Source organism: Erpetoichthys calabaricus, chromosome 8 (genome assembly GCF_900747795.2).
Source record: "Erpetoichthys calabaricus chromosome 8, fErpCal1.3, whole genome shotgun sequence".
In the NCBI taxonomy this organism is placed as follows: domain Eukaryota; kingdom Metazoa; phylum Chordata; class Cladistia; order Polypteriformes; family Polypteridae; genus Erpetoichthys; species Erpetoichthys calabaricus.
In genome coordinates, this window is record NC_041401.2 from 112,843,270 (window position 1) to 112,867,004 (window position 23,735).

The 23,735-nt window shown below is 33.8% G+C and overlaps 1 protein-coding gene across 1 annotated transcript in view; it reads left to right on the plus strand.

Annotated features, from left to right (window-relative positions):
- The window catches only part of hdac4 (histone deacetylase 4), a 552,364-nt gene that overhangs the window by 376,491 nt on the left and 152,138 nt on the right, over positions 1-23,735 (plus strand). The window contains 3 exon segments of the mRNA XM_028807299.2: positions 164-284; positions 6,770-6,891; positions 22,654-22,782. Coding sequence (XP_028663132.1) covers positions 164-284; positions 6,770-6,891; positions 22,654-22,782 — 372 coding nt within the window.

Consider the following 23,735-nt stretch of genomic DNA (forward strand, 5'->3'; position numbering starts at 1 on the left):
ATAAACTTTAGTTTAGACTAAGAACTATATCATGACACCAGAAGCACTGCAAGCATTCTTTTTACTTATGATTCAACTTAAAACTCAACTTTTGGCTTTCAGCTTTACCCTAGACACAAGCTAAAAACTGTACTTAATTATACTTTGATGTGTTTCTTGTTAGGTGCTGTGGCCAGTACTGAGGTGAAGATGAGATTGCAGGAATTTGTCTTGAATAAGAAAAAAGCACTTGCTCAGAGAAACCTAAATCATTGCCTGCCAAATGACCCTCGTTACTGGTATGGGTAAGTAGTTTTTGCTGAATTTTACACAATTAAATTTTGTACATTGGACTGGAATGCCAACTAAAGTTGGTTTCCTCTATGAACCTGGTGCTGCAAGGATAAGTTCTAACCATTCTGACCCTGAAGTGTATTATGAGAGTTTGAGAATGTAGTGTTAGGTTACATTCTTTAGTTTTGGCCATGTCTATAATGTGTGATAAACCATAATGCTGAATGAAGTCAATAGCAGTAGATTGATAATCAACTGGGCAAGTAGTGATAGTCTAACAAGGCACTGAATGGCACGACTATCACCTCTACACTATTCACTTTCTTATCTTATTTGGCACCATGACTTCCTACAAATGAGCTTTCTTTCATTGCTTCAAACATCTCGCTTCCATATATATTGTTTGTGTATTCATATAATTTTTTTCTTGTGTCACTTTCTAGGTGTTGGTATAGTAGTTTACCATTTAGTAATGTTACCAAGCATCACAGCAGGATGTCAAGAGGATAAACAGAACAGAGGATGATTGATAGTGATTTCCAAGTTTTAATTCTTTGCAATTGACTAAAAAACAGAGTTGCAATTTAAACTATTGTAGAGATGGTTAATGTGAAGGAAGGCTTTAACAGTAAGGACTATGAAACATTTGAAGGAAGTCAGAGATAGAGATGTAAAGTGCACAAATGGGTAAAATTCTATATTGGAGGTTTTGAATCTTTGTCTGAAAGTTAAGTAAATGAAATGTGTTTCGGGTTAGTACAAGATGAGAATAAAGATGAATAAAATAAACTGGGCTAACAGTAAAACAATCAAGAAGACCAAACAAGCTAAGTTTTGAGAAAAAGTATTGTGGTCAGACCAACAATGAACATTTCAAATAAAATTCAAAGCACTGTTTGTTGTGCCAGGGTAGCACCTCCCAAGTTCCAAGAAACATTATCCTTACAGTGAATCAATCAGCAAGCAGTGTTCTTCCTCCAGTAAAGTTCTTTTTTCCTGCCTTTCCACTCTCCATATATGGGTCATAGGTGACTAGCTGACTGTCAACATGTATTTGTCTCCATCCCCCTTCATCTGTCAGGTGAAGCCAGTGTTTAGTTGGGTTGTAGTGTACTGCAGTAAAGCTATGCAAACAAAAAAAAGTTTAAGTTCATCCATCCATTTTCCAACCCGCAGAATCCGAACACAGGGTCACGGGGGTCTGCTGGATCCAATCCCAGCCAACACAGGGCACAAGGCAGGAACCAATCCTGGGCAAACCCACCGCAGAGTTTGAGTTCAGTATGTTTAAAAACAAAAAACGAGGACAACCACAATTCAAAAATGAGCAAAACATAAAAAGCCTGTATAAGGTAAATGTAGTTGAAGCATCACTCATGTCTTAATGCTTTGCAAGAGTTGAATAAAATATTAGCAAATATATTATCTGTTCTTTTTCAAGCCTTCTTATCCAGTTCAGGGCTGTGGAAAGCTGGGGTAGCATTAGTTGTGAGATGGAAATCAGCCCTGGTTGGGCTGCCAGTTAATTTCAAGGCATACCTGAGTGAAAATGCTAATTTAACTCTTTCCTGTATATGTTCTAAGCGCATTAGCTAGAAAATTAGAAGGTAGCACAAAATCCTTCCTATTTATTCCTAATATGAGGAGCAAGAAGACATTGTGGGGTTGTCAGATATTTTGATTTTATTGAAAAGAACTTTAGAATGCTGTAACAAGCTGTAAGCTAGGCTCATTTTAAATCATTAATTATTGTAGCCATATTCGTAATGTAATGAATAACTGTTTTAGATTGATTCTTATATGTAATTTGTGGTTTAACACACATTTGCATGCTTATTACTGACGTTGCTAATCTGCGACCATATTTAAATATTGTATATTCAGTAGTCATTTTAGGATATTTGATTAGCCATTGAGGCTTGCATATCCAGTCGTACCATTAGTTATTGTTAGCCGAGGAGAAATCTAGTGGTTCAACACTCATTTAAAATATGGTACCAATTGAGGCAATTGAAAGCTAAGATGTGACTATCGGTTGCACCTTTATTTGTCTACACCATCCTTTAAGCATTCCATATTTAATATATGGTGCATGCTCATTACTGGTACCTTCATGGATCTGGATATTAACAATACTGTATGCTTTGAATAACTGTGCTTTAAATATAACTTTTCTTCAAAATGTTTATTTTATTATATGCAAGTTAGAGACATTGCTAAAACAGACCTGGTAACTTTCCTAACCTTGTGCTCTCTACTATAGAAATTATACATGGACATCAACACTACATAAATGATACTCTTCCTCTGTCTATGCTAAATATGGTCTAAATCAGCTTATTTGTATAGTATACGAAAACTGCACAATTAATTAATGTAAAATTTAAATCGCAATATTGCCTTACTGCAAAAAAAGGCAGAGATTTCCTGTATGGATGTACACTATATACAATGCATAGCTCTAGTGTTTTACATAAACTACAATCATTAGTGAAGTTTATATTTTCAGGAACTTTGAAAGTCACATAATTAATTTTTTTAAAGAATGTGAACTTTTTAATGTTGTTCTTCAATTTCCTAATATTCAGGATAACTCATTATTTCACATACTACTATAGTGGAAGTGATCAATCTTCTAGATGAACGCATCTTTATCAGTAAGGAAATGCCCATTTTCAAGGAAGAGAGGATTATAAAGTGTGATTCAAAAACAGCTTGCCCACAAAGAACTCGAATAACAATTTTGTTGGGGACAGAGAAGTTGTTCATTTGAAAAGTTACAAAAATGTAATGGTGAAACTACACAATTAATAATGTTAAATAAAGGAAGGACTGATTTCCCGTGTGTGCTGCCCTTTGTTTTCCATCTCGATGGTTGTTATAGTATTTTACAATGATGCAAGCAGAGTGCAATATGTATATCGTATATAGGAACAAAGCAAAAAGAAACTACAATTTTTTTGAAGATGGGATGAATAATATAATTTGACAGTGTAATGCTCATACTGTGACATAGGTCGTTAAATTAGGGTTTTATTTGAGCCAACAGTAAGCATATGTATGCTTTAAAATTTTGCAAGTACTGTATGTAACACACTTAAAGAACCACTGCTGTACTGTATCACCTTTTTTCTACCACCCGCGGTACTGACCAGTAAAATATTTTAGTTGTATGACATTTGTTCTGTGTTTTATTTTTCTATCTCTTTCTTTAGCTTTGTCAATGTGTTTTTTTTTTTTTTACAGTAATTAAGATTTTGTTGTAATCATATCACATCATTCTTCAAAAATTCACATTTTTTAAGTACAGAGTTAAAGTTTATAAAGTACTGTAGTATAATGTATTTTTCCAATTTCTCATGATTATATACTAAGCCATACTCCTAGTCAGAGTGGTTAAAACATTGATTATGAATGAATTTATACATTTTTCTTACATCTGCTTATTTGTAAAGCAGGCTTTATACTTGGTAGTTGAAGTGCATTGAATCCCCTCTTTGAAAAGACAGGTCATTCTCACACACAGTTAGGAATGAATGCTGAACATTAAAGGAGGTTTTCAAGTGCCTTTTTCTAATGAATACTTTAGGTTAAGATGGTTTTAAGCAAGTGAAGATTGGTGTTTTCAAGTATAGTGTCATGTGACTAAGATGTCAGAGGTATTTCCTTTAAGTGTCAACTGAATTTGATAGAGAGTAGTCTGTAGTTCATAGTTTAACAATTTATTGCATTATTAGTTTGTTCAGATAAGTGTTTGCTTAGTTGATTTATTTTCTTGTCCATGCAATACATTCAGTTCATATTAGTAATTAGGGCCAGGCCTAGTAGCGATATTCAATCCATTACACACAGAGCAGCCAACTGCAGTCATTTGTTGTTTGTCATCACCATGTCCTTCCGTCAATGTATCATTTTAAAAGAACAATTACACTGTTTATTATTAGTATACTTTCTCTTCTTTACTGCACATCCCCAATGTGAAATCAAGCAGTGATGTTGATTTGGTTGTAGGCACGATTACTACTTATTGTAAGACCAGTGTTAAATTGTAACAGTTGCATTTATTTCGTTTCATTTATATTAACACAGTGTTCTCACACCTGCCTAATTCAATTCAGGGTCTCCGGAGACAAAAACCTGTTGTGGCAACATCAGGTGCAAGGCAGGAACCAAACTCTGCAAGTTGTTGGCAATTTTTGAACAATACTTTTAAAAATAAAAAGTGCAAACGCCATACAGACCACAACAAAATGCGGAGTTCCAACCTTGGATGCTTGTTTCATGAGGCAGCTGCATTAACTATTGATGCTTATTAGTTAAAAATTATCGTGACCCTTAAGATGTCAAGCATATAGAGCAGCTTCCTCAGTCTACTCTCTACTTGTACAGTGGACCAGTAACAAGACATGGTTGATTTTAATCAAAAAACCTGTTTAAAATAGATTGAAGGAGTAAGTCGTCTTTGTGGGTTTGTATATGTTTACATTTTTTTCCTGTAAAAGTATCTACAGTTTATTGTTATATCACATAAAACACAAAATTAACTCATTGATGGATTACACGAGTTGCACCCTGACACTGGGTGGACATACTATAGCTATAACACATTTATAATGTTGGATTCTTCATTGTATTGTTTCATTAGAACAGCAAATTATAGTTAATCTTAAAACATTTCTTCTATCTGTGTGATTTTATATTACCCTAAGTTCTTGTCTATAAGCCACGGCTTATCTAAGGAAAAAAGTTGTGAAAATGAAAAAATAGAATATCGGCTTATACAGTAATCCCTCCTCCATCGCGGGGGTTGCGTTCCAGAGCCACCCACGAAATAAGAAAATCCGCGAAGTCGAAACCATATGTTTATATGGTTATTTTTATATTGTCATGCTTGGGTCACAGATTTGCGCAGAAACACAGGAGGTTGTAGAGAGACAGGAACGTTATTCAAACACTGCAAACAAACATTTGTCTCTTTTTCAAAAGTTTAAACTGTGCTCCATGACAAGACAGAGATGACAGTTCTGTCTCACAATTAAAAGAGTGCAAACATATCTTCCTCTTCAAAGGTGTGTGTGTCAGGAGCACAGAATGTCACATAGATAGAGAAAACAATCTCTAGCAAACAAATCAGTGGTGCTGTTTGGTTTTTAGGTATGCGAAGCACCGCAGCACAAAGCTGTTGAAGGCGGCAGCTCACACTCCCTCCGTCAGGAGCAGGAAGAGAGAGAGAGACAGAGACAGAGTTTGTTTTTCAGTCAAAAATCAATACGTGCCCTTCGAGCTTTTAAGTATGCGAAGCACTGTGCAGCATGTCTTTTCAGGAATCAGCTTTACAAAAGATAGCAACGTGAAGATAATCTTTCAGTATTTTTAGACGAGCGTCCGTATCGTCTAGGTGTGCGAACAGCCCCCCTGCTCAATCGTCATACGTCAGGATCACAGATAGTCAGCGCAAGAGTGAGAGAAAAGTAAGCAATCTAGCTTCTCAGCCATCTGCCAATAGCGTCCCTTGTATGAAATCAACTGGGCAAACCAACTGAGGAAGCATGTACCAGAAATTAAAAGACCCATTGTCCGCAGAAATCCGCGAACCAGCAAAAAATCCGCGATATATATTTAAATATGCTTACATATAAAATCACAATTTAAATGACCGCTACGCGCGCGTGTTGACTCGGCGACACCCAGAGCAGAAAGAACGCGCTCCGGCCGCTCCAACCGCGCCATGCGGGGAGTGAGAGAGACGCCAATATCTCACACTCTCTCCCCCCTTAAAGAAATTAAATGGGTGCGAGTGAGACCACTGACCTCCCTCCCTTCTATTAGTTATAGGTTATAGTACGTTCGGCTTATCCATGAGTCCGGCTTATCTATGATACGATTTTATTTTAAAAATTCGTATGATTTTTGGTCTCCGGCTTATACATGAGTCCGGCTTATAGACAAGAACCTAGGGTACTTGTATTTAATAGTTTTGAAATATAATTGTTAAGTTCCTAAATACTTTTACATGTGAAATATCTTTAAATACATTACATTCATTTAATTAGTTTTTGATTATATAACTTTAATTTGTACTGGCAATAATCCTTTTTTTTCCTTGATTTGAGACCTGGATTAAGCAGTATTGAGAATGTATGTACTGTGTGTTTACTCAGTCCATGGCTAACATGTTGCTAAGCATGCAGTATGAGTTTAACCCATTATTGCTGTTTTGAGTAAAAATAGGATTATCTGAAAACAACACTGTTTACACCAAAATAATTTGTACTTTCTTTGCTACTAATCCTTTCGCATTGCTTACTTGGAAAGTTTTTTTACGTTTCACCATAAATGTGTGCCTATCACCTAGACAGTGTGTGAAGTTGGTAGTTCAGATATCACTTTGTATGTATTTTTATACATTTATTTGATGGATATTTAATTGCATCACTGTAATTTATTTTCTCCCATCCTTTTTCCCCTTAACCCCTTTATTGTTGTTAACATTTAGGAAAACTCAGCACAGCTCTTTGGATCAGAGCTCTCCTCCTCAGACTGGAATCTCAACAGCTTTCAATCATCCTGTTTTGGGAATGTATGATGCAAAGGATGATTTCCCACTACGAAAAACAGGTACTTCACAGTTACTTTTCTCAGATGTCTATGTACATTTTTAAAATTTCATTTCCAGTGGTATTTAATATATAGAGCAATATTTGTCCTCACTAAATTGCTTTGTTTTCTTTGTGATGTTTGTTTAATTCAGTCAAAACATTTTGTACCTTCAAATCCAGACCTGATTTTATTCAATAGCTTTTACATTACTTTTAATTGTTGCTGCTTGATTAATTTAAAATAGCAGCTATAGTCAAAAGACTATAAATCAGGTGCAGTCTCTATCCTGTTTGTTTGCATCTGTTAACTAAAAACCCATCTTACAGCATTTTCAAAAGTAGAGTGACTCTGCAATTTAGGAGGTTGCACTTCCCATGATATTCTTCTCCTTGTAGGGGAAAGTAGCAGGCTGGGAGTCATCTTTCAACTTTTTAACAGGCAAATTATTTACAAGTGTATATACAAGCCTCAAATAAATTATATACTGTACACACAAACTGCATCCAGGAACAAATTCTGATTTACCCTGAAAAAAATGTTGGTTGATTTCAGTATCCTACCGTGCCTTTATCTCTCCGCTGCCAGCTCTTAATCATGCTTCCTTATTAAGAGGAGCAACACCTTTAGCACCTTGTTTCTTTGTTTCTGCTGCTTCATGCCTGAATCTCTAATGGGGTACTCTGCCTTAATGAGAATTGAGTATGATGAACACAGGAGACCAGGACGGGGTCAAAAATGGCTCCTTTATATTACTGTACTTTTCAGTATAACATAAAAATATATCTTTGTCTGAAAATCTGTACATTTTTGGAGGAAGGGTTTTTTTTTATAACCACTTTTGTAAAACAGCAGTACATTTAAAATACTAACATCTCTACATGATTTTTGGTGACTGTGTAATATAGTGTGTTGCCTGTTCAGTTCCCAGTGTCAACTCTGAACAGTTCCCTGAAACTTCCTGTGCTCCAAATGTAAACAAATTATTACCAACAGTTGTTCTAAGCATCTTCTTGCTATAGTAAGAGACTATATAAAGTAAAGATTTTTTTTGGTTATAAATATATAGAAGCCTTCATAATGGGGAAGTCTCTGCAATAATTGCTTCAAAATAATCCATACAAACCTGAATTTTTTATTGTTTGATTAATAGCCATTATTGGCCAATATAAATAATAATGCTGATGCGTCAGGCACTCTTTAATGTTTGAAAGAGCTCCATTATAAATGACAGTGTTGTCTGGCTATTCAATATCATGTTCAGTCCAATTTTTAGATGTTCCAGTGTAAGGCATGGCAATAGTGTTAATCATCTTGTGGACCTTTTGTAGATAAGTCATGATTTCCACAGTAATACCAAATGAGTATCTGCTGTCATGTACAAGGGCCATGTCTAAAATACCTCCATAAAAATTTCCTTAACAGTTGTTTCTGTATAGAGTGCAGAATGCAGTGACAAAGTATATGGAACAAGTAGAGAAGCTTGACTGTGTGATGCCTCATGATATATATACTATAAACTGAGTGAACCACAGCTATTAACCCTTTGAGCAGTGCCTGCTCCGTCAGTCAGCATAGGAGCTGTGAACTTCAAAAACAGAAGAGATGCTCTTCTGTCTGATGTTACGTGTTTTATGTTTTAATAGAAAAAAGAAATAAAGGGCCAAGATTGCTGCTAAACTCATGGTAGCTGTTAATCCTTTGTATAGCACCGGCTCTGTCAGGCAATACACTCTTGACTGTCAGAAAAAGAGATGAGCTTGACTTGCTGGAAGATTGACTCTCAGCCAGTAAATGTTACACGGCAGCGATTTTTAGTCATGTTTCAGTCATGTCAGTCACAAGATCAAGAGACTGCACTCAGCAAACCTGACATATTCTATGACAAAAAGTCACATTGTGCAGTAGAAGTGTTTGTCCTAGTTTTGTCAGATAGATATGTAGCCTTCATACACAACAATAATCTGATTAGATCAAAGTCTGATAATTGTTGAAGCCTTATTCTTGTCTGCTTTCTACACATGATTTGTTAATGGAAAAAATTTAAAAAGCATTCATTATTTAAACATACTTTCCAGAGAGGCAAAGGTTGAACTCTCCATTATATCTTGCACTGTAACTTGACCATGTCTGCAAACACCATGGCAGACATTGTTCTTTTACAAAGCTACCCATAAATATTATGGTTACCAAATTTGGTAGAAATCAGAGAAACATTTCCACATCTGAGCATCAAACTGATTTTCTAACTTCATGAGGAAAACACCAAGACCTATTAAATTATTAAAATAAAATCACAACACAGTCCATTTTGTTCATATTTTTCATATTACATTATATGTTAAGTAGATGTTCCAGTCTTCGGTCTGGAATATCATATTTTCTTTCTTGGATTAATCCTGGTGACTGCAGCACTACAGCTGTGTGAGAAAGTTTCACTATCTATCTATCTATCTATCTATCTATCTATCTATCTATCTATCTATCTATCTATCTATCTATCTATCTATCTATCTATCTATCTATCTATCTATCTATCTATCTATCTATCTATCTATCTATCTATCTATCTACTTGTGTTTGAAGTGGTGTTACACAAAATCGAGTTTCTTTTGTTTGCTATAGTTTAATCATTTATTCATTAATTACTTGAGATATTCAAAACTTTACATATTATATTTAGACTGTGAATTTACAAAAGTGTTTCAATTATTCTCTTCTTCAGATTATTTCAGTAATGAGCTTTCATTTGCAAAAAAAAGTAGGTTGGCAAAAATCCTAAAATTTAATGAATTTTCAAGCTGTGGCTTAGAATACTCTAAACTAGTTGAGCTATCACGTGTGCTGCCTTTGCTTTATCTCCATAAATCTGTAATTGCCATTACCTTTGTTTGTTTGTTTATCATTTTCATGATTTTTTCTTCAGTATTGCATGTACTATATCAAAATTGAGTACTCCTTATTTAAAGTTATGTTGATTTTGAAGCACTTTAAACAGAAACACATTCTCCGTAGGTGCTTTCCAAACAGATGAATATGTGTGTTAATACACATATAGCAACAATAAGTTGTCATAAGAATATGGTTACTTTTTCTTCTTGGGGCTTGTGCATTCAGGCAGAATTTAAAAGTCAGGATCTTGTGAGTCCTAAACTATTACCTTTATTTGTAAAACAGGCTTATTGCATTATACAGTAGCTATGGTTTACTCCCCATTGTGGTTCAAACTTTGAACTTTCTGAAAGTTCACTGAAAATGAAAAGCCTAGCTTGTTGAGATGAAGGTTCACTTAGCAGTAAAGCACCTCACTAAATAAAATGTTTTCTTTAGTTTTCTTTAATAGTACTTAAACTGCAATGTCATCTTTTTCAACTGAAATCATCTTTCTTCATTTTGAAAGCATTATTTAAGTTTTTCGAGCCCCATATTTTCACTTATTTTTCCTTTTCAGATCCCACAATTTGGTTTTGAAGCAAGCATTTACCTTTATCTTACACATTTCAAAACCATTGTAGATAGTGCTGCTCATCAAGTGATTACTAACAAGTTACAAAAACTTCTGTTTATTGTGTGCTGTGAAGGTGTATTAAATGACAGTATTTCTCTTGGTTTCATTTTTTTACTACACAAAATATACAGTTTTGGCAGGTATGTGTAGACTTTTTATATCCACTGTACTTTTCAAGATTAATAGTGTATGAATTTTTACAGTATATTTTTCAAATTTTTTCCCCATATCATCTGCATTAATTTTAATCAAACCTTTACTGAATAAACACTTTTTTATTCTTACTAATATATATATATAGTACATAAGAAATGTAACAAATGAGAGGAACTTTTCTGTCCATTGAACTCGTTTGTTTAGCTAATAGCTAAGCTGTCTCAATATCTCATTTAGACTCTTCTTAAAGAGGTTTCTGCTTCAACTGCCTGTCTCTGTAGTTTGTTCCCACAGCTCTTTCAGTAAAGACTGGTGTCCTCAACTAAATGATTTAATATTTAATTGAAAGAATTCTGCTTTAGTTCAAAGAATTATACTTTAATAATATACTTAATCACTTATGCAAAACAATCTTTATAAATATTCTACATTTTAAAAAGATACTGTTATTTGTAAATATCAATTGTAAATCATTTTTGAAAAACTAAGTAAAATTAATGGTGATGGATATGAGCACAGGTATTAAAAGTGCAACACAAAATGTTTTACCACATCAATAAAAAAACAGTTTAACTGAATGGCAGAGTTTGGTGTGGACAGAGTTGATAGTAACACACCTTTAGAAGCAATCACTGCAAACAAGCAATTCCTGTACCTCTCAGTGAGACTTCTGTACCTATAAACAGATAGTTTGTCCCACTGTTCCTGAGCAAGCTGCTTCAGCTGTGTCAGGTTTGAAATGTGTCATCTCCAGACTGCATGTTTCAGTTCTTTCTATAGGGCTTGTAAAAGTCCACTTCAGAATGCTTAATGTTTGTTCTTGGTCAATCTGGGATGCTTTTAGCTGTGTGTTTTGGGTTATTATCCATTTGAAGGATACATGAACAGTGACCGAGACAGAGCTTTCTGACACTGGGCAGTATGTTTCACTCCAGACTGTCTTGATAGTTTTGAGATTCCATTGTTCCCTGCACAGATGCAAGGCCAGACGCAGCAAAGCAGCCCCAAAACATAACTGCTCCTCTTCCATGTTTCACAATAGGTATGGTGTACTGTGGCTTGCCGAAAAGCTCCTGTTTTGTCTCATCTTTCCAAAGGACATTCTCCCAGAAACATTGTGGCTTGTCAGTATGCATTTTAGCAAAATCCAGTATGGCTTTTTTTTATCTTTCTGCTCATTCTGGGGTTAGTTGTTCTCTTGCTGTCAAGTCCAGGGAGGTTGGCTGCAGTACATGGACCTGTTGCTTCTTAATATTTTCACCTGTTGTCACAGGAATATTAAGCTGCTTGGAGATGGTCTTATAGCTTTTGCCTTTAGTGTACTTGTCTATAAATTTCTTTCTCATATCCTCAGACAACTCACTTCTTTGCTTTCTCTAGTTCATGGTTAGTGTGGGACACACAATGACACCAAACAACAGAGTGACTATTTTTCTCCATTTAAATAGGCTGAATGACTGATTTCATGATTAAAGACATGTGTGTTACTAATTAAAGAAAACTTCTAGTTTGAAAAATCAGTCTAGTCCAGTTATTTATGATCTTTTCTAGCAGAACCCGCAAATGCGTCTAGGCCATTTTAGAATGTCTTTGTAGCATAAGCAGCACTTATCTCTTTTCATACTTGCCTTGCTTTATTCAGTGGTATATCAGAGGTATGCAAGTATTCCTTTTACAGTTGCTTTTCATGTAATCACTTTACAGGAGGCATACAGCACTTTTTCACAGTGCAACTTTTTAAATATGATTTAAGATTTAATAGCATAAGAGAATCAATCTAGGACTGCACATGCTTTATTCTAAAATAATATTAATGAATTCTTGACATGTTTTAAAAAAGTTTTTGATCATTCTGTAAGGGAGAATTGTATTTTTGTCAAATTTGAGATAATATAGAATATCGCTTCAGGTCATGTCACATTACTTGACTTTTCAGTCATTTGTAGCTGATATTTACATAATCTTAAGAGAGTTAGAGGCAGTTAGCAGTGCACTTCCGTTAAGCAAGTCATGTAATGCAACACACCCCATGAATCACTTTGATAAAATAAAGAAGTTTGATTTTGTCATTGGTTATGCACAGGTGTCGAACTCCGGTCCTCGAGGGCCACAGTGGCTGCATGTTTTCATTCTAACCATCTTCTTCATTAGCGAGCCGTTTTTACTGCTAATTAACTTCTTTTGCTTTAGTTTTTATTAACTTGACTCAGGCCCCTTAATTGTGTCTTTTTCCTTAACTAGTAGCCAAACAATAATGAGACATCAAACAAGCCACCATATGACCAGGTCACCTTTGCCCATCACAAAATATCTGAAAATAAATAAAGGTGAAGGTCTCAGAAAGGTTGATCTCTCAGGTCATCAAAAGATTTTGTTGGTGTTCTTAGAAAAAACAGAAAAATCAACAAATTTGGAAATGTCTGCTGTGTCAGAATGAGAGCAGCAACAAGCCATTGAATTAAATAACGAGTTTAATTAACAGCAAGAATCAGCTTCTCATTAAGAGACTGGTTGGAGTGAAATTGGTTGGAGTTTGAAATCCCAGTTTAGCTGGTTATCTGTTGGCTCATTTCACATCTCATTTCTGTTTGGCTGCCATTTAATAAAGAAACAAATCAATTCAGGGGACTGAATCCTTAAAAACAGGACTATTGAAATGAAGGGAAAATGAGTTAATTAGCAGAGAAAACTACTCACTGATTAGGAAAAGGGTTAGAATGAAAACCTGTAGCCACTGCGGCCCTCCAGGCCCGGAGTTCGACACCCCTGGATAGGGTCAGGCTCTGTCTGCATGAATCCTGACAATCAATGAATGCTCATTTGGAAGTACAATGCATATATGCAGAGATGAGGAATAAGGAATACATCTGCTTGTTTTGGACCTCACAAACAGAAGAGAATCTTATCTGTCTGATGTCTCATGTGTTACGTGAGAAATGACAGAATGTAAGCCAATGACAGAAAGAAAAAGGGAAACAAAAATTCCAAGACTGTGACTGAACTTGTGAGCTCTTCATACAGCATAGGCTGTTTCACTGAAAGGTCATCACTCTGTTCGTAAATGTGACAGGTGTAGTGATTTTCAATCATTTAAATTGACATCGTCCAGTGACAAAATCAGCAACCGTGGTTGGCAAGTCAAACATAACCCACTATTAGAAGTTGCATAATGTGACATCGGTTTTACCTATTGAGTTACAGAAATTGAAGTCTGTGTGCTAGGAGTGTGGTATAGACTATTACAATTGAATTATTCCTATTCACTTTAATACCATCTGAGAGTACACCAAATGTCGCCATTAATGTATTTGGAGTGATTGTAGTACAAAAGCTGTCTGAGAAATATTTAAAGATTTTTGTCCAAAGTGATGTTAATTTAGTACATTAGGGAAGGTTGGGTCTTGCCTAGGAACATTTGGAACAATTTTAAATGAAATAAATGTGATCGATGAAAGACCTTTCATTATGACCGAGTTTCACTCTTTTTTGAAGATGCCAATTAAAATGTCCATTTCCCAACATTTCCTTGGATCTTAGAAGGGTAGATTCTTGAAATACAGCTATATATTGTTAAAATGCTGTCTGAGTCTTAATCAAGACCAACCAGTATGGCCTCTAGGATTGATATGAGTATGATTTGTGGAGAGTTGGGTTGATATTTTTTTAACAAAATTTCATATCTGTATATTGGGAAAGAAGTGTGTTGCTTGAACGTAAGTTTGGAGTGTAATTGTTCATAAGATGCAAATATGTTGTCTATATAAAGGTGCCTAAGTGCCTTAATTTCTACTAAATTCCATAAGTTAAACATTGATTATGTCTGATGATGTGGAAACAGGTAATTATCTTGTATGGGAGCAACACATATGAGCTTCTTTACCTTGGAATGTGTCCTGCATTGATTCAATCTTTTAACCACTTATGCACTTTCAAAGTTATATCTGAATGTTGCAATAAACCCACAAGTCAATCAAAATTAATAATGATATTTTTACAATTAAATCATATGTTTCATGATGTCTTCTCTCTTTCATTAGTAAAGTTTGCGATTTGCACAAATATATGTTGAGGTGAGTTGTGTGTCACAGCTGAGTGAATATGTTTTTATCAAAAATCCCAACTATGTCGAGCCACATACAGTGAAATACTCATTACCATTGGATAGCTGTGTAAAAGTCAGGAAATAAATAGTGTTTTGGTTCATGTTTGGTTCATGTGCAATATGAGGTTTTTACTAGGAAAACATAATTTTTCAAAAATATAATATATGGTTGAGGAAGTCCTAGAAAAGGAACAGAAGACTTTTTGAGTCACAGTTTCCACTCTTTTAAGAGCGATGTATTGGCTGAAAACACAATGCTATACATGATTTGTAAATACTACTTAGTATAACTGAAGTATCGTGGTATGCAGTTTTATACTTCAAGCTTCATGGGTTCAGTTACCATATCTGGGAACTGTCTGCTGCACATTCTCCCTATGTTAGTTTTCTGAGTAGTTCTGTTCCAGTTTCAGTTTCTTACTGTACAAGTCAAGTACCATTATACTGGTGTCTGCTCAAAGTTTCACATGAGGACCCCCCCATCCACCTTTGATTGAATATCACTGAGTGTGTGAACCTTCACATGGGACCGTTCTTCGATTGAATGTGTTTGTATTATGCCATGCCACTGTTTGCAGTTTCACATGGAAACCCCCGTTCTTGATCAAATGTCCCTGAATCAGACCACACAAACATTCACAGAGGATTGCTCTTTGATTGAATATCACTGAATCATGCCACACTGTTGTCGAGTACCTTGTTCTAATTTATTAGTTTAGTCCATATACTGGGGCAAAACCCAAATCTGTGCAGTGTAGTAAATAGATAATCATATTTGACTCCAACAAAAGCTTTTTCTGCATTCAAAGATAGCAAAACGTGTGGTGAGTCAGATTTTGTGGATGAGTGAGCAAATTTTTTTTTGCCATAATAAATGTTTATCATTGTGTGTAGTTTTCAACCTGTTGTTTAAGAGATTATAGTCTTAGGTGATTTAATACTTCATGTGAATTACTTCTGGGCTGGTTGCATTGTAATTTATGACAGTCAGAGCATCTTTCAAGAACATGGACTTAAATTTAAAGAAAAAGAGCAATTTTGGAGATGGCTAATCTGTCCAGAGAGAACGCTTACTAAAAATGCATTTCCACACAACAAAATGCAATGTGATCATTTTAATTTATTAAATACTGTAGTGAATTCAAAAACAAACATGTCTATATATAATATAAAAAAATACTGTTGTTCATGTGGACTTTGGAATTCTCCCACTGTCTTTGTAGGCTTACCTTCCATATCACAAAATACATGCAATTTAGTTGAATTAGTGATTCTAGAAAAACCTAGGTGTGAAAGTTGGTTTACACATAAGCTGGCCCATTGTGGGCTGGCATAATATACTGATCCATTTCCTGCATTATGTGCAGTACAGCTAGATTATACTCCTTGTAACCCTGAATTGGATTAAGCAGGTTGGAAAATGTTAAATATAATAAAATATAATGCTATTTACATGTTCACACAAAGCATTTGCTGATAATCGCATGAAGTCATTTAAGACAGTGCTGTATGTTAACGTAACACTCTGATACTGTATGGTAAAGCCTTCATTGACAAATGCTTTACCGCAAAAACAATACATGTAAGTGAAACAAATGAGGTGTTTTACATGCTTGGTGTTTTATAGCACACAGCAGCATGAAGTGGTTTGATCATTAATTTAAAATAGTCATGAAATAGTTCTAATAAAAATTCATATGTATTCAAGTGACAGTAGCTGAATGCAGATGTTTTCTTTCTGTCTTATATTATCAGATATTATACATAATTAGGTATGTGGCTTTATAAGACATTTTCCCCATGAAGTATTTCATTTAACATGTTCTTTATCTCCAGTAAAAATATAACTATAATTAATAGGTTATTCTCTTCATTTTTCAATCTGTTGTCAAGAAAAAGTCACCCAGAAAGGCTAAGCAGTGCACCACACGAATCCACACCATACAGCTAAATGCTTCTGAAAGGGTAACTATAATGAAACTAGCTGATGCTTCTAATAAAACAACCTTTGCACAAATACTTGCAATGTCAGCTAGCGTGGTCTCACAAGGCATCAGTAACATCTGGACCTATAGGCTTTCACAATAACTAAAACTTTCAAGAGGCCCACACTTGCATTTTGGCTTCCCTGTTTTGGTTATATGAAAAAGAGGCCTGATCTGAAGTCTTTTTATTAGCACTGAACCCAGTCTAACAACACTGTATACATTTTAATACTCTTTCATTAATCTCCATATGCAGTTATTGTGAGTACAGGGAGACAAATGAGTTAATGACATATTTTCACAGTTTTTTTTAGCTTTTTCAGCGTGATTACAAATACCTATAATCTGTTTGCATATTTTAAAGGTTTTATGGTCCCTTTTTCAGATAATATAATTCAAGAAATAGTGAAATCTCTGTTTGACAATCTTGTTATTTTCAAGCAGACAGAATTTTTTAAAATGTATAACTTGATAGAAACTTGTGTCATCGTTTAATTTTGTAAATAAACAGTATGTTTAGTTTTCTTTAAAGTCAAGATTAGAAAGAACAAATCAGCAGCGTTCAGCCTAATGCAAAGAGGACGTCAAAGGAAGGCAGGAAATGGTAGAGCTTATGGCAAAATAAGACAAGGTACAGCAAAGAAAATGTTACATCTGTTACTTACCTTGTATATGGTAAAATGTAGTATACAGAAATCGGTGCTATTAAGAATGTTAATAAATTTAGTCTTGGTTAAAAGTCAATTTAAAATACAAAAAACCACCTTTGTGAAACCTAATGATGTATAAGGTACCAAGTGAATTAGATTCTATTATATAAAATTGTTTTAGGTGAAATATTATAAGTAAAATGATATGTTGCTGCAGTAATGATTTTTATTATTCAGTCATTTATTTATATCTTTATTTGGACAAGAAAATTGAAACATATTTTGTTGCAAGCAGTACATGCATTTATTTGTATTATATTTGTACTGTAGTATGTTGTGTATGTAAAGCAAATCATGTTTCTTTGTGGAAAGTACCATTTGCTGTTTCTAATCTGTTACAATTCTGTTATGTCCGAAATCTGATATATTTTGTACATTTCTGAGAAAATCAACAGAATGGACTTGGGAGAATTACAACCCTTCAGTCCTTTAACTTTTTTACTTCTTAGTAATTGTTTTATTAAAGCTGAATAATGATAAAGACCCACACTGATGGAAATGACTTATGGTCAGTTCCCTTTTAGTTAGTGAAATTAAACATACAAACATTCTGAACAAAAAAGAAAAATGTGGAACAAATCACAGATTCAGGTGTAGTAAATGTTTTCATTTCAAATAGATATTATTATTAATGCTGAGACAGCAATCGGAAGTCTACACCAAGCAGTTTAATTAAAAAAGAAACTAAGTTAATGCCTCTGTCAACAGTTAAATAAGAAATGGTTAGGACAAAAACCTACAGAAAATTAACTCCAGGATTTTATTTTTCTACTGTACAAGTTGGATAAGAATATGTGGTTGTGTATACATTACTACTGAAAACATTACTAGTTTGCTTATAGATTATATGACTTGACCTCTAATTTTCATCTTCCCTAATTATCATATCATGTTACATATTTTCCTTTTTTTTTAATCCATCAAAGCATATTAGCATATTTTTAAAAATCAAGGAACAGGGTATAAAAATGTTATGAATGATATCACATGACAGTGGACTATAACTGTGATCCTTATTCTTTGAATGACAATGATAAATGACACAGGAAAAATTATGTTTTGCATCTTGCCAGCTTCTGATGGTAAAAGATTGAGCTCATTTGGAATTCTGATTGTTTTTTTTCTTTTCAATTCATTTGAATAATATTTTAAATTATTTACTCACCGTGCTTCTCAGGCTGTACATAGTTTCCCCACAGATTAAATTAGAAGCTTAGAAAATTAAAATTATGTAAACTAGTAAAGAAATTATCAACAGTGTAGTTAAAAGTGCAACAGTTTATAAAGTTTTAATTTGAATATACACTGGTATTTAAAATGATTTTCAACTCTTAATCTTGTGATCCTGTTTCTCACTAGAATTTTTTTTTTCGTCTTTATAATTCAAGAAAAAATAATCACAAATATTATAACTATATTGTCATTCATTGTTCAGTTTTGTTTCTAGTGACAAAACACTCTGTCAAACAAATGAGCATAATAAATGCTTCAAAAGCAATCCAGAAAGGACTCAGCATTTAACTTGAATGATAAGCTGATCTGTATTGTGATGATTAAAAAGAGCCTGATGTACTTGATGACATTCTGGGACCTGGTGCTAAATAATTTAGTCTGCCCTCACCCATTGCTTTAATAAATAACTAGCAGAAGGATCAAATCTGGTTTACTCTGAGCCACTGGAAGAGTCATATAATTTGTCATTACTTCAGTTTACTTCTGAATCTTAGCCATAAAGTAGTAATGTCATGCCCAGTTTCTCCACTTTAGTTAATATACTTTTCCTACTAAAATAAAATAAAACTAATTAGTGTATTTTGACCTCTCAGAAACACTTGTTTACTTTTCAGCAATTTGTCAGCTATAAAGATTTACAGCATTGTATTAAAACAGCAAAATACTTGATTTTATTAAAACTTATGTTTTAAGATGTTGAAAGATTTTTCAGTTTTTTTAGTAATAATCCTACATGCTTACAGAAGAAATGTGGCTGTACTATATCATATTGACGTATCTTCCTGTTTTGATATTTAAAGCATTATTTCAGAGAACAGATTGCTCAGTTTTACTGTGTGTTTAATGTATTTTAAGTGAGCATGTATTTGAATGTTCCCATGTTTAGCAATTCACTATTTTTGTATCATATTTGCAGAATATTGCCAATTGTCTGAAACTGTGCTAAGCAAATAGTTTTATACAAAAATGTGTTCAATTGATTAGAACTGTTCATTTCAATAAACCATAAAACGTAAACAGAAATACCCAAATGTCCATTTAATTGTCCTAACACTAAATAAGGCTCAGTATGGTTTTGAAATGGCTGTGGAAATTACCAACTTAAATTTGAAAAAGGAAAAGTAGTCACTTTTATATTGAACATTAGGTTGTCTGGTTTACTGACACAGTAGCTACCTGACCAAAATATGAATAGTTTTTATTTTTAGGAGAGATAACAAATATGAGAAGGCAATCTGAAAACTCCCTTGATTCAATAATACTTTGTCAAGATCCAAAGTGAAGCAGAGCTGATTGGAGACTTTTGCAATGTACAGTTCACTTTCAGATATATAGGTTTGGTAATGGCAGAGCCATATTCTACAACATTTCCATAACTGATGAGAAATAAGTGGTACAAAAAATACATATATGAATTCAATTGTAATTCAGAATTGAAGAATTCTCAATTTTTTATCATTTAGTGCATATTTTTCCACATTGACTTGTGAGGGGTTTGGGCAGCAGAAATAAAGAGTGGTTGCTTTTAGGATAAGCCAAAAGAGCTGTCATTAAGTATCTGGAGCATAATACCAAAGTCAAAACTTAATTCAGAATTTCTAATAAAAAGCTAAAATGAATGCTAACTCAGCTGATACTTCATTTTATTTCTATTTTACTTTAGGTGCTCTAGTTTAATGCTGCCATGGGTTGTTATTGATACAGAGTGCAGACATTGGTATGTGCATAGCAATATTTTTAACAACAGCAAGAAGAAATGATTTATTGTGTCATAATAGGCCCATAAAGCTAGTTAAAGGAACTATTGCCATCAACAACATAAAAACAAATCCAAATATAAACTTAATTAATCAGGATATTCTACAGTGAGTTTCTGATAATTAACAACAGGAAAAACAACAGTAACAATGACATGAAACAGTTCAAACATCTACTAATGAGACCTTGAAAAGGATTATAAATTATTCAGTATTTTTTCAAGTAAAATCGCCTCAGGCTAAAACTCGCTTAAAAATATTTTTGTTATTGTATTATTGTTATATTTATTTTTTTGTTACATGAGCACCACGTGGAGATCTCTTACAGTACAATATATTAGCAGGTAGACTGACAAGCCAGTATGAAAGCATAAAGCCTTAATGGTTGGGGCAAGAGTTTTAAAAAGAAAGTTTTGCTATCTTCAAGATGCATCCCACTTCTGGACAGCATTGTGCTATGAATATCTATTTGGAAGCACTAAGAAATATCTTTGAATAATGTCTTTGAGCATGTTAGCACAATTTAGTTTCATTCTAAGATACTTTCTGGCATATAAAAAAATGACTGCTTTTAAAGATGCAGGCTTGGTTTCTAAAGACTCACTATGGCAGTCTTAAATCCTTTTTGTTAAAGATGGAAACAACAAAGACTTTCAAACACTTGGAATTTCCATGTATGCCAAAGCCCACTTCAAACATGGCTAGCTAGTTTAGACTGCAAACGTTTTTTGTGTTATATGCATGCAGCCTACACACACTTCCTGCTGTTGACCTCCCTCTCTCACCCATAAATGTCCTTTACTGTGGAAGCATTGTTTTATATTTTGCTTCTCTGTTTACTCTTCTCTATGGGTAATGTTAAAACAAAAAACAGTAAGACTGGTCAACAAAATGAATTGGCAAATGCGAGATGTTGAGTGACTGGAAAGGTTTTTCAAAGTGAAAGTGAGAAGCAAAGCTATTCCATTTAGCTTGACAGTTAAAAGAGCTAAACAGTGGTTTCTTTGTACCAGATACTGGGAATGGTATTTAGTTTTCTTAGGAAATAGGGTGTTGGGGTAATAGGTTTGGGTACAATTAGGTTCTGATTTTTGATACCAGCATCATGTTTTGGTTAATTTATTTTGGCAGTGACTTATTTAGGAGGCTTACTCTGTGCTTTGTGTTTAGAGTAAACACAGACCATTAATGCAGAAAATTTTACAAAAACAGATTAATTCCCAATGTAAACTGTATACATGAAAGGATCGAGTCAGTGGAATAATTAGGAACAAGTTTGCCAGGCTTGATGGGGGCATTGGTCCAGCCGGCCCCTGTGGTTGTTTTAATTGTTTTTGTGAATGCTGCCAGTAAGACAAATGCTTCCAAAAGCTGATTTGTAGCACTCGAGGGCCCATCTTCAAAATGCTTCTTTTTTTTTATTAAATACTGTCTGGTAACTCAACAACATTGACATATGGCATTATCTTCATAAAAGAGTTAGATTTATCACTGTCTGTTTTCAACAATAGCTTTTTAAATGTTAGACCATTTTGATCATTTCTATAAAAAACAAAAGTCACTAACATCTTAAAGTCAACACAGTTTGTTACATTATGACATCTTACACCTAATGTAATTTTCTTTAAGTTTCACATTCACTGTGTAGCTAGTGCTTATAAAAAGGTGCACGTAATATTAAAAAAAATAGCATACAGACCTTCAGGGCACCTATTATAGAAACATTATTTTTATTCATTTTATATATTGTTGGGTAATACATTGATTTGAAAAAAGTACACACTGTTTCAATTCTACAGTTTTTGATAAATTTAACCTTGTGAGATAAACAGTATGACAGACTTTACTGTGCTCAGACTGTAAAAGAAATATATATGGAAGACATTCTAATGAATACTGTTCTTATAAATTGCTTTGGATAAAGATGTTAGTTAAATGTACAGTAATAAAACTGAGTCTGAACATACTCTTACTCCATTGTGCTGTAATACTTTAATTATGAAAGTAAAGCTTTAGATAAAAAATAATGTTATTATTTTAATGTAAATTAATGTCACTGTGAAAGATGCAATCATTGGGCAATTGTAGCTAAACATTTTTTTTTTGTTGATATAACTATTTTTAGGAATACATACCCTGGGACAGAAAAAGACTTAGATTTCTTATTGCAAGAGTAAATTCTAATAATTAATTTGCTCACTTCATTATTTAGTTAGGTCCTTAAAGTAAACTGTAATTTTTCATCAGTTTTTCATTCTTAATTTTTATATTGAAATTATTGTCACTTTTTTATACTGAAACTATTATCACTTTTTTTCCCAATTTCTCTCAGCATCGGAACCCAACCTAAAGTTGCGTTCCCGGCTTAAACAGAAAGTGACAGAAAGAAGGAGTAGCCCTCTGTTACGAAGAAAAGATGGACCCATTATAACTGCAAAAAAACGACCTTTGGATGTAGCAGGTAGGTGATCTTGAACTGAGTGACAACTAATTCTAGACGTAGAGGTTTCTCTTTAAATCTCAAATATTTCACTGGTCCATAGTTGTATTTGTTACCAGATGCTTATAAATTTTGTTATTATTCCATATTAAAATAAAATCCATACAAATATGTTGCAGTGCTTTTTTGGGAATTGGGACTGGTTAATTCTGTGGTTAAATTTTAATGTCTCTATTCTGGTTTTAGTAGGAGTGTTAAATGATGTGGTGAATTGATACATCTTTGAAGATGAATTTTTTTGCCTGATTCATATGTCTGTTTACTCTCAGAGGCTCACTATTACTGTAGTATTAATAAATTATGAATTATATCATACTTTCTCTTATTTTCGTAAATGACAAAAATTTTGGAAATTTTCACTGGTTACTTGTTCTGTCAGTCACCATCATATGGCTTAAACTTACTTTTTTTTTTACTTAAGAATAGAAATAGTTAAAGGTAGTCTTAACTATAGCATACAAGAGGAAAGAGTAAGAAAAAAGACAATAGCTATTCTTTGGTAGATGATTTAGTGTCTTAGTTTAGTTGTTGTGAATCTTTTTTTTTTTTTACATGTTTTAGAATACAGTAATCCCTCCTCCATCGCGGGGTTGCGTTCCAGAGCCACCCGCTATATAAGTAGAAACCATATGTTTATATGGTTATTTTTATATTGTCATGCTTGGGCCACAGATTTGCGCAGAAACACAGGAGGTTGTAGAGAGACAGGAACGTTATTCAAACACTGCAAACAAACATTTGTCTCTTTTTCAAAAGTTTAAACTGTGCTCCATGACAAGACAGAGATGACAGTTCTGTCTCACAATTAAAAGAATGCAAACATACAGTGGTGTGAAAAACTATTTGCCCCCTTCCTGATTTCTTATTCTTTTGCATGTTTGTCACACAAAATGTTTCTGATCATCAAACACATT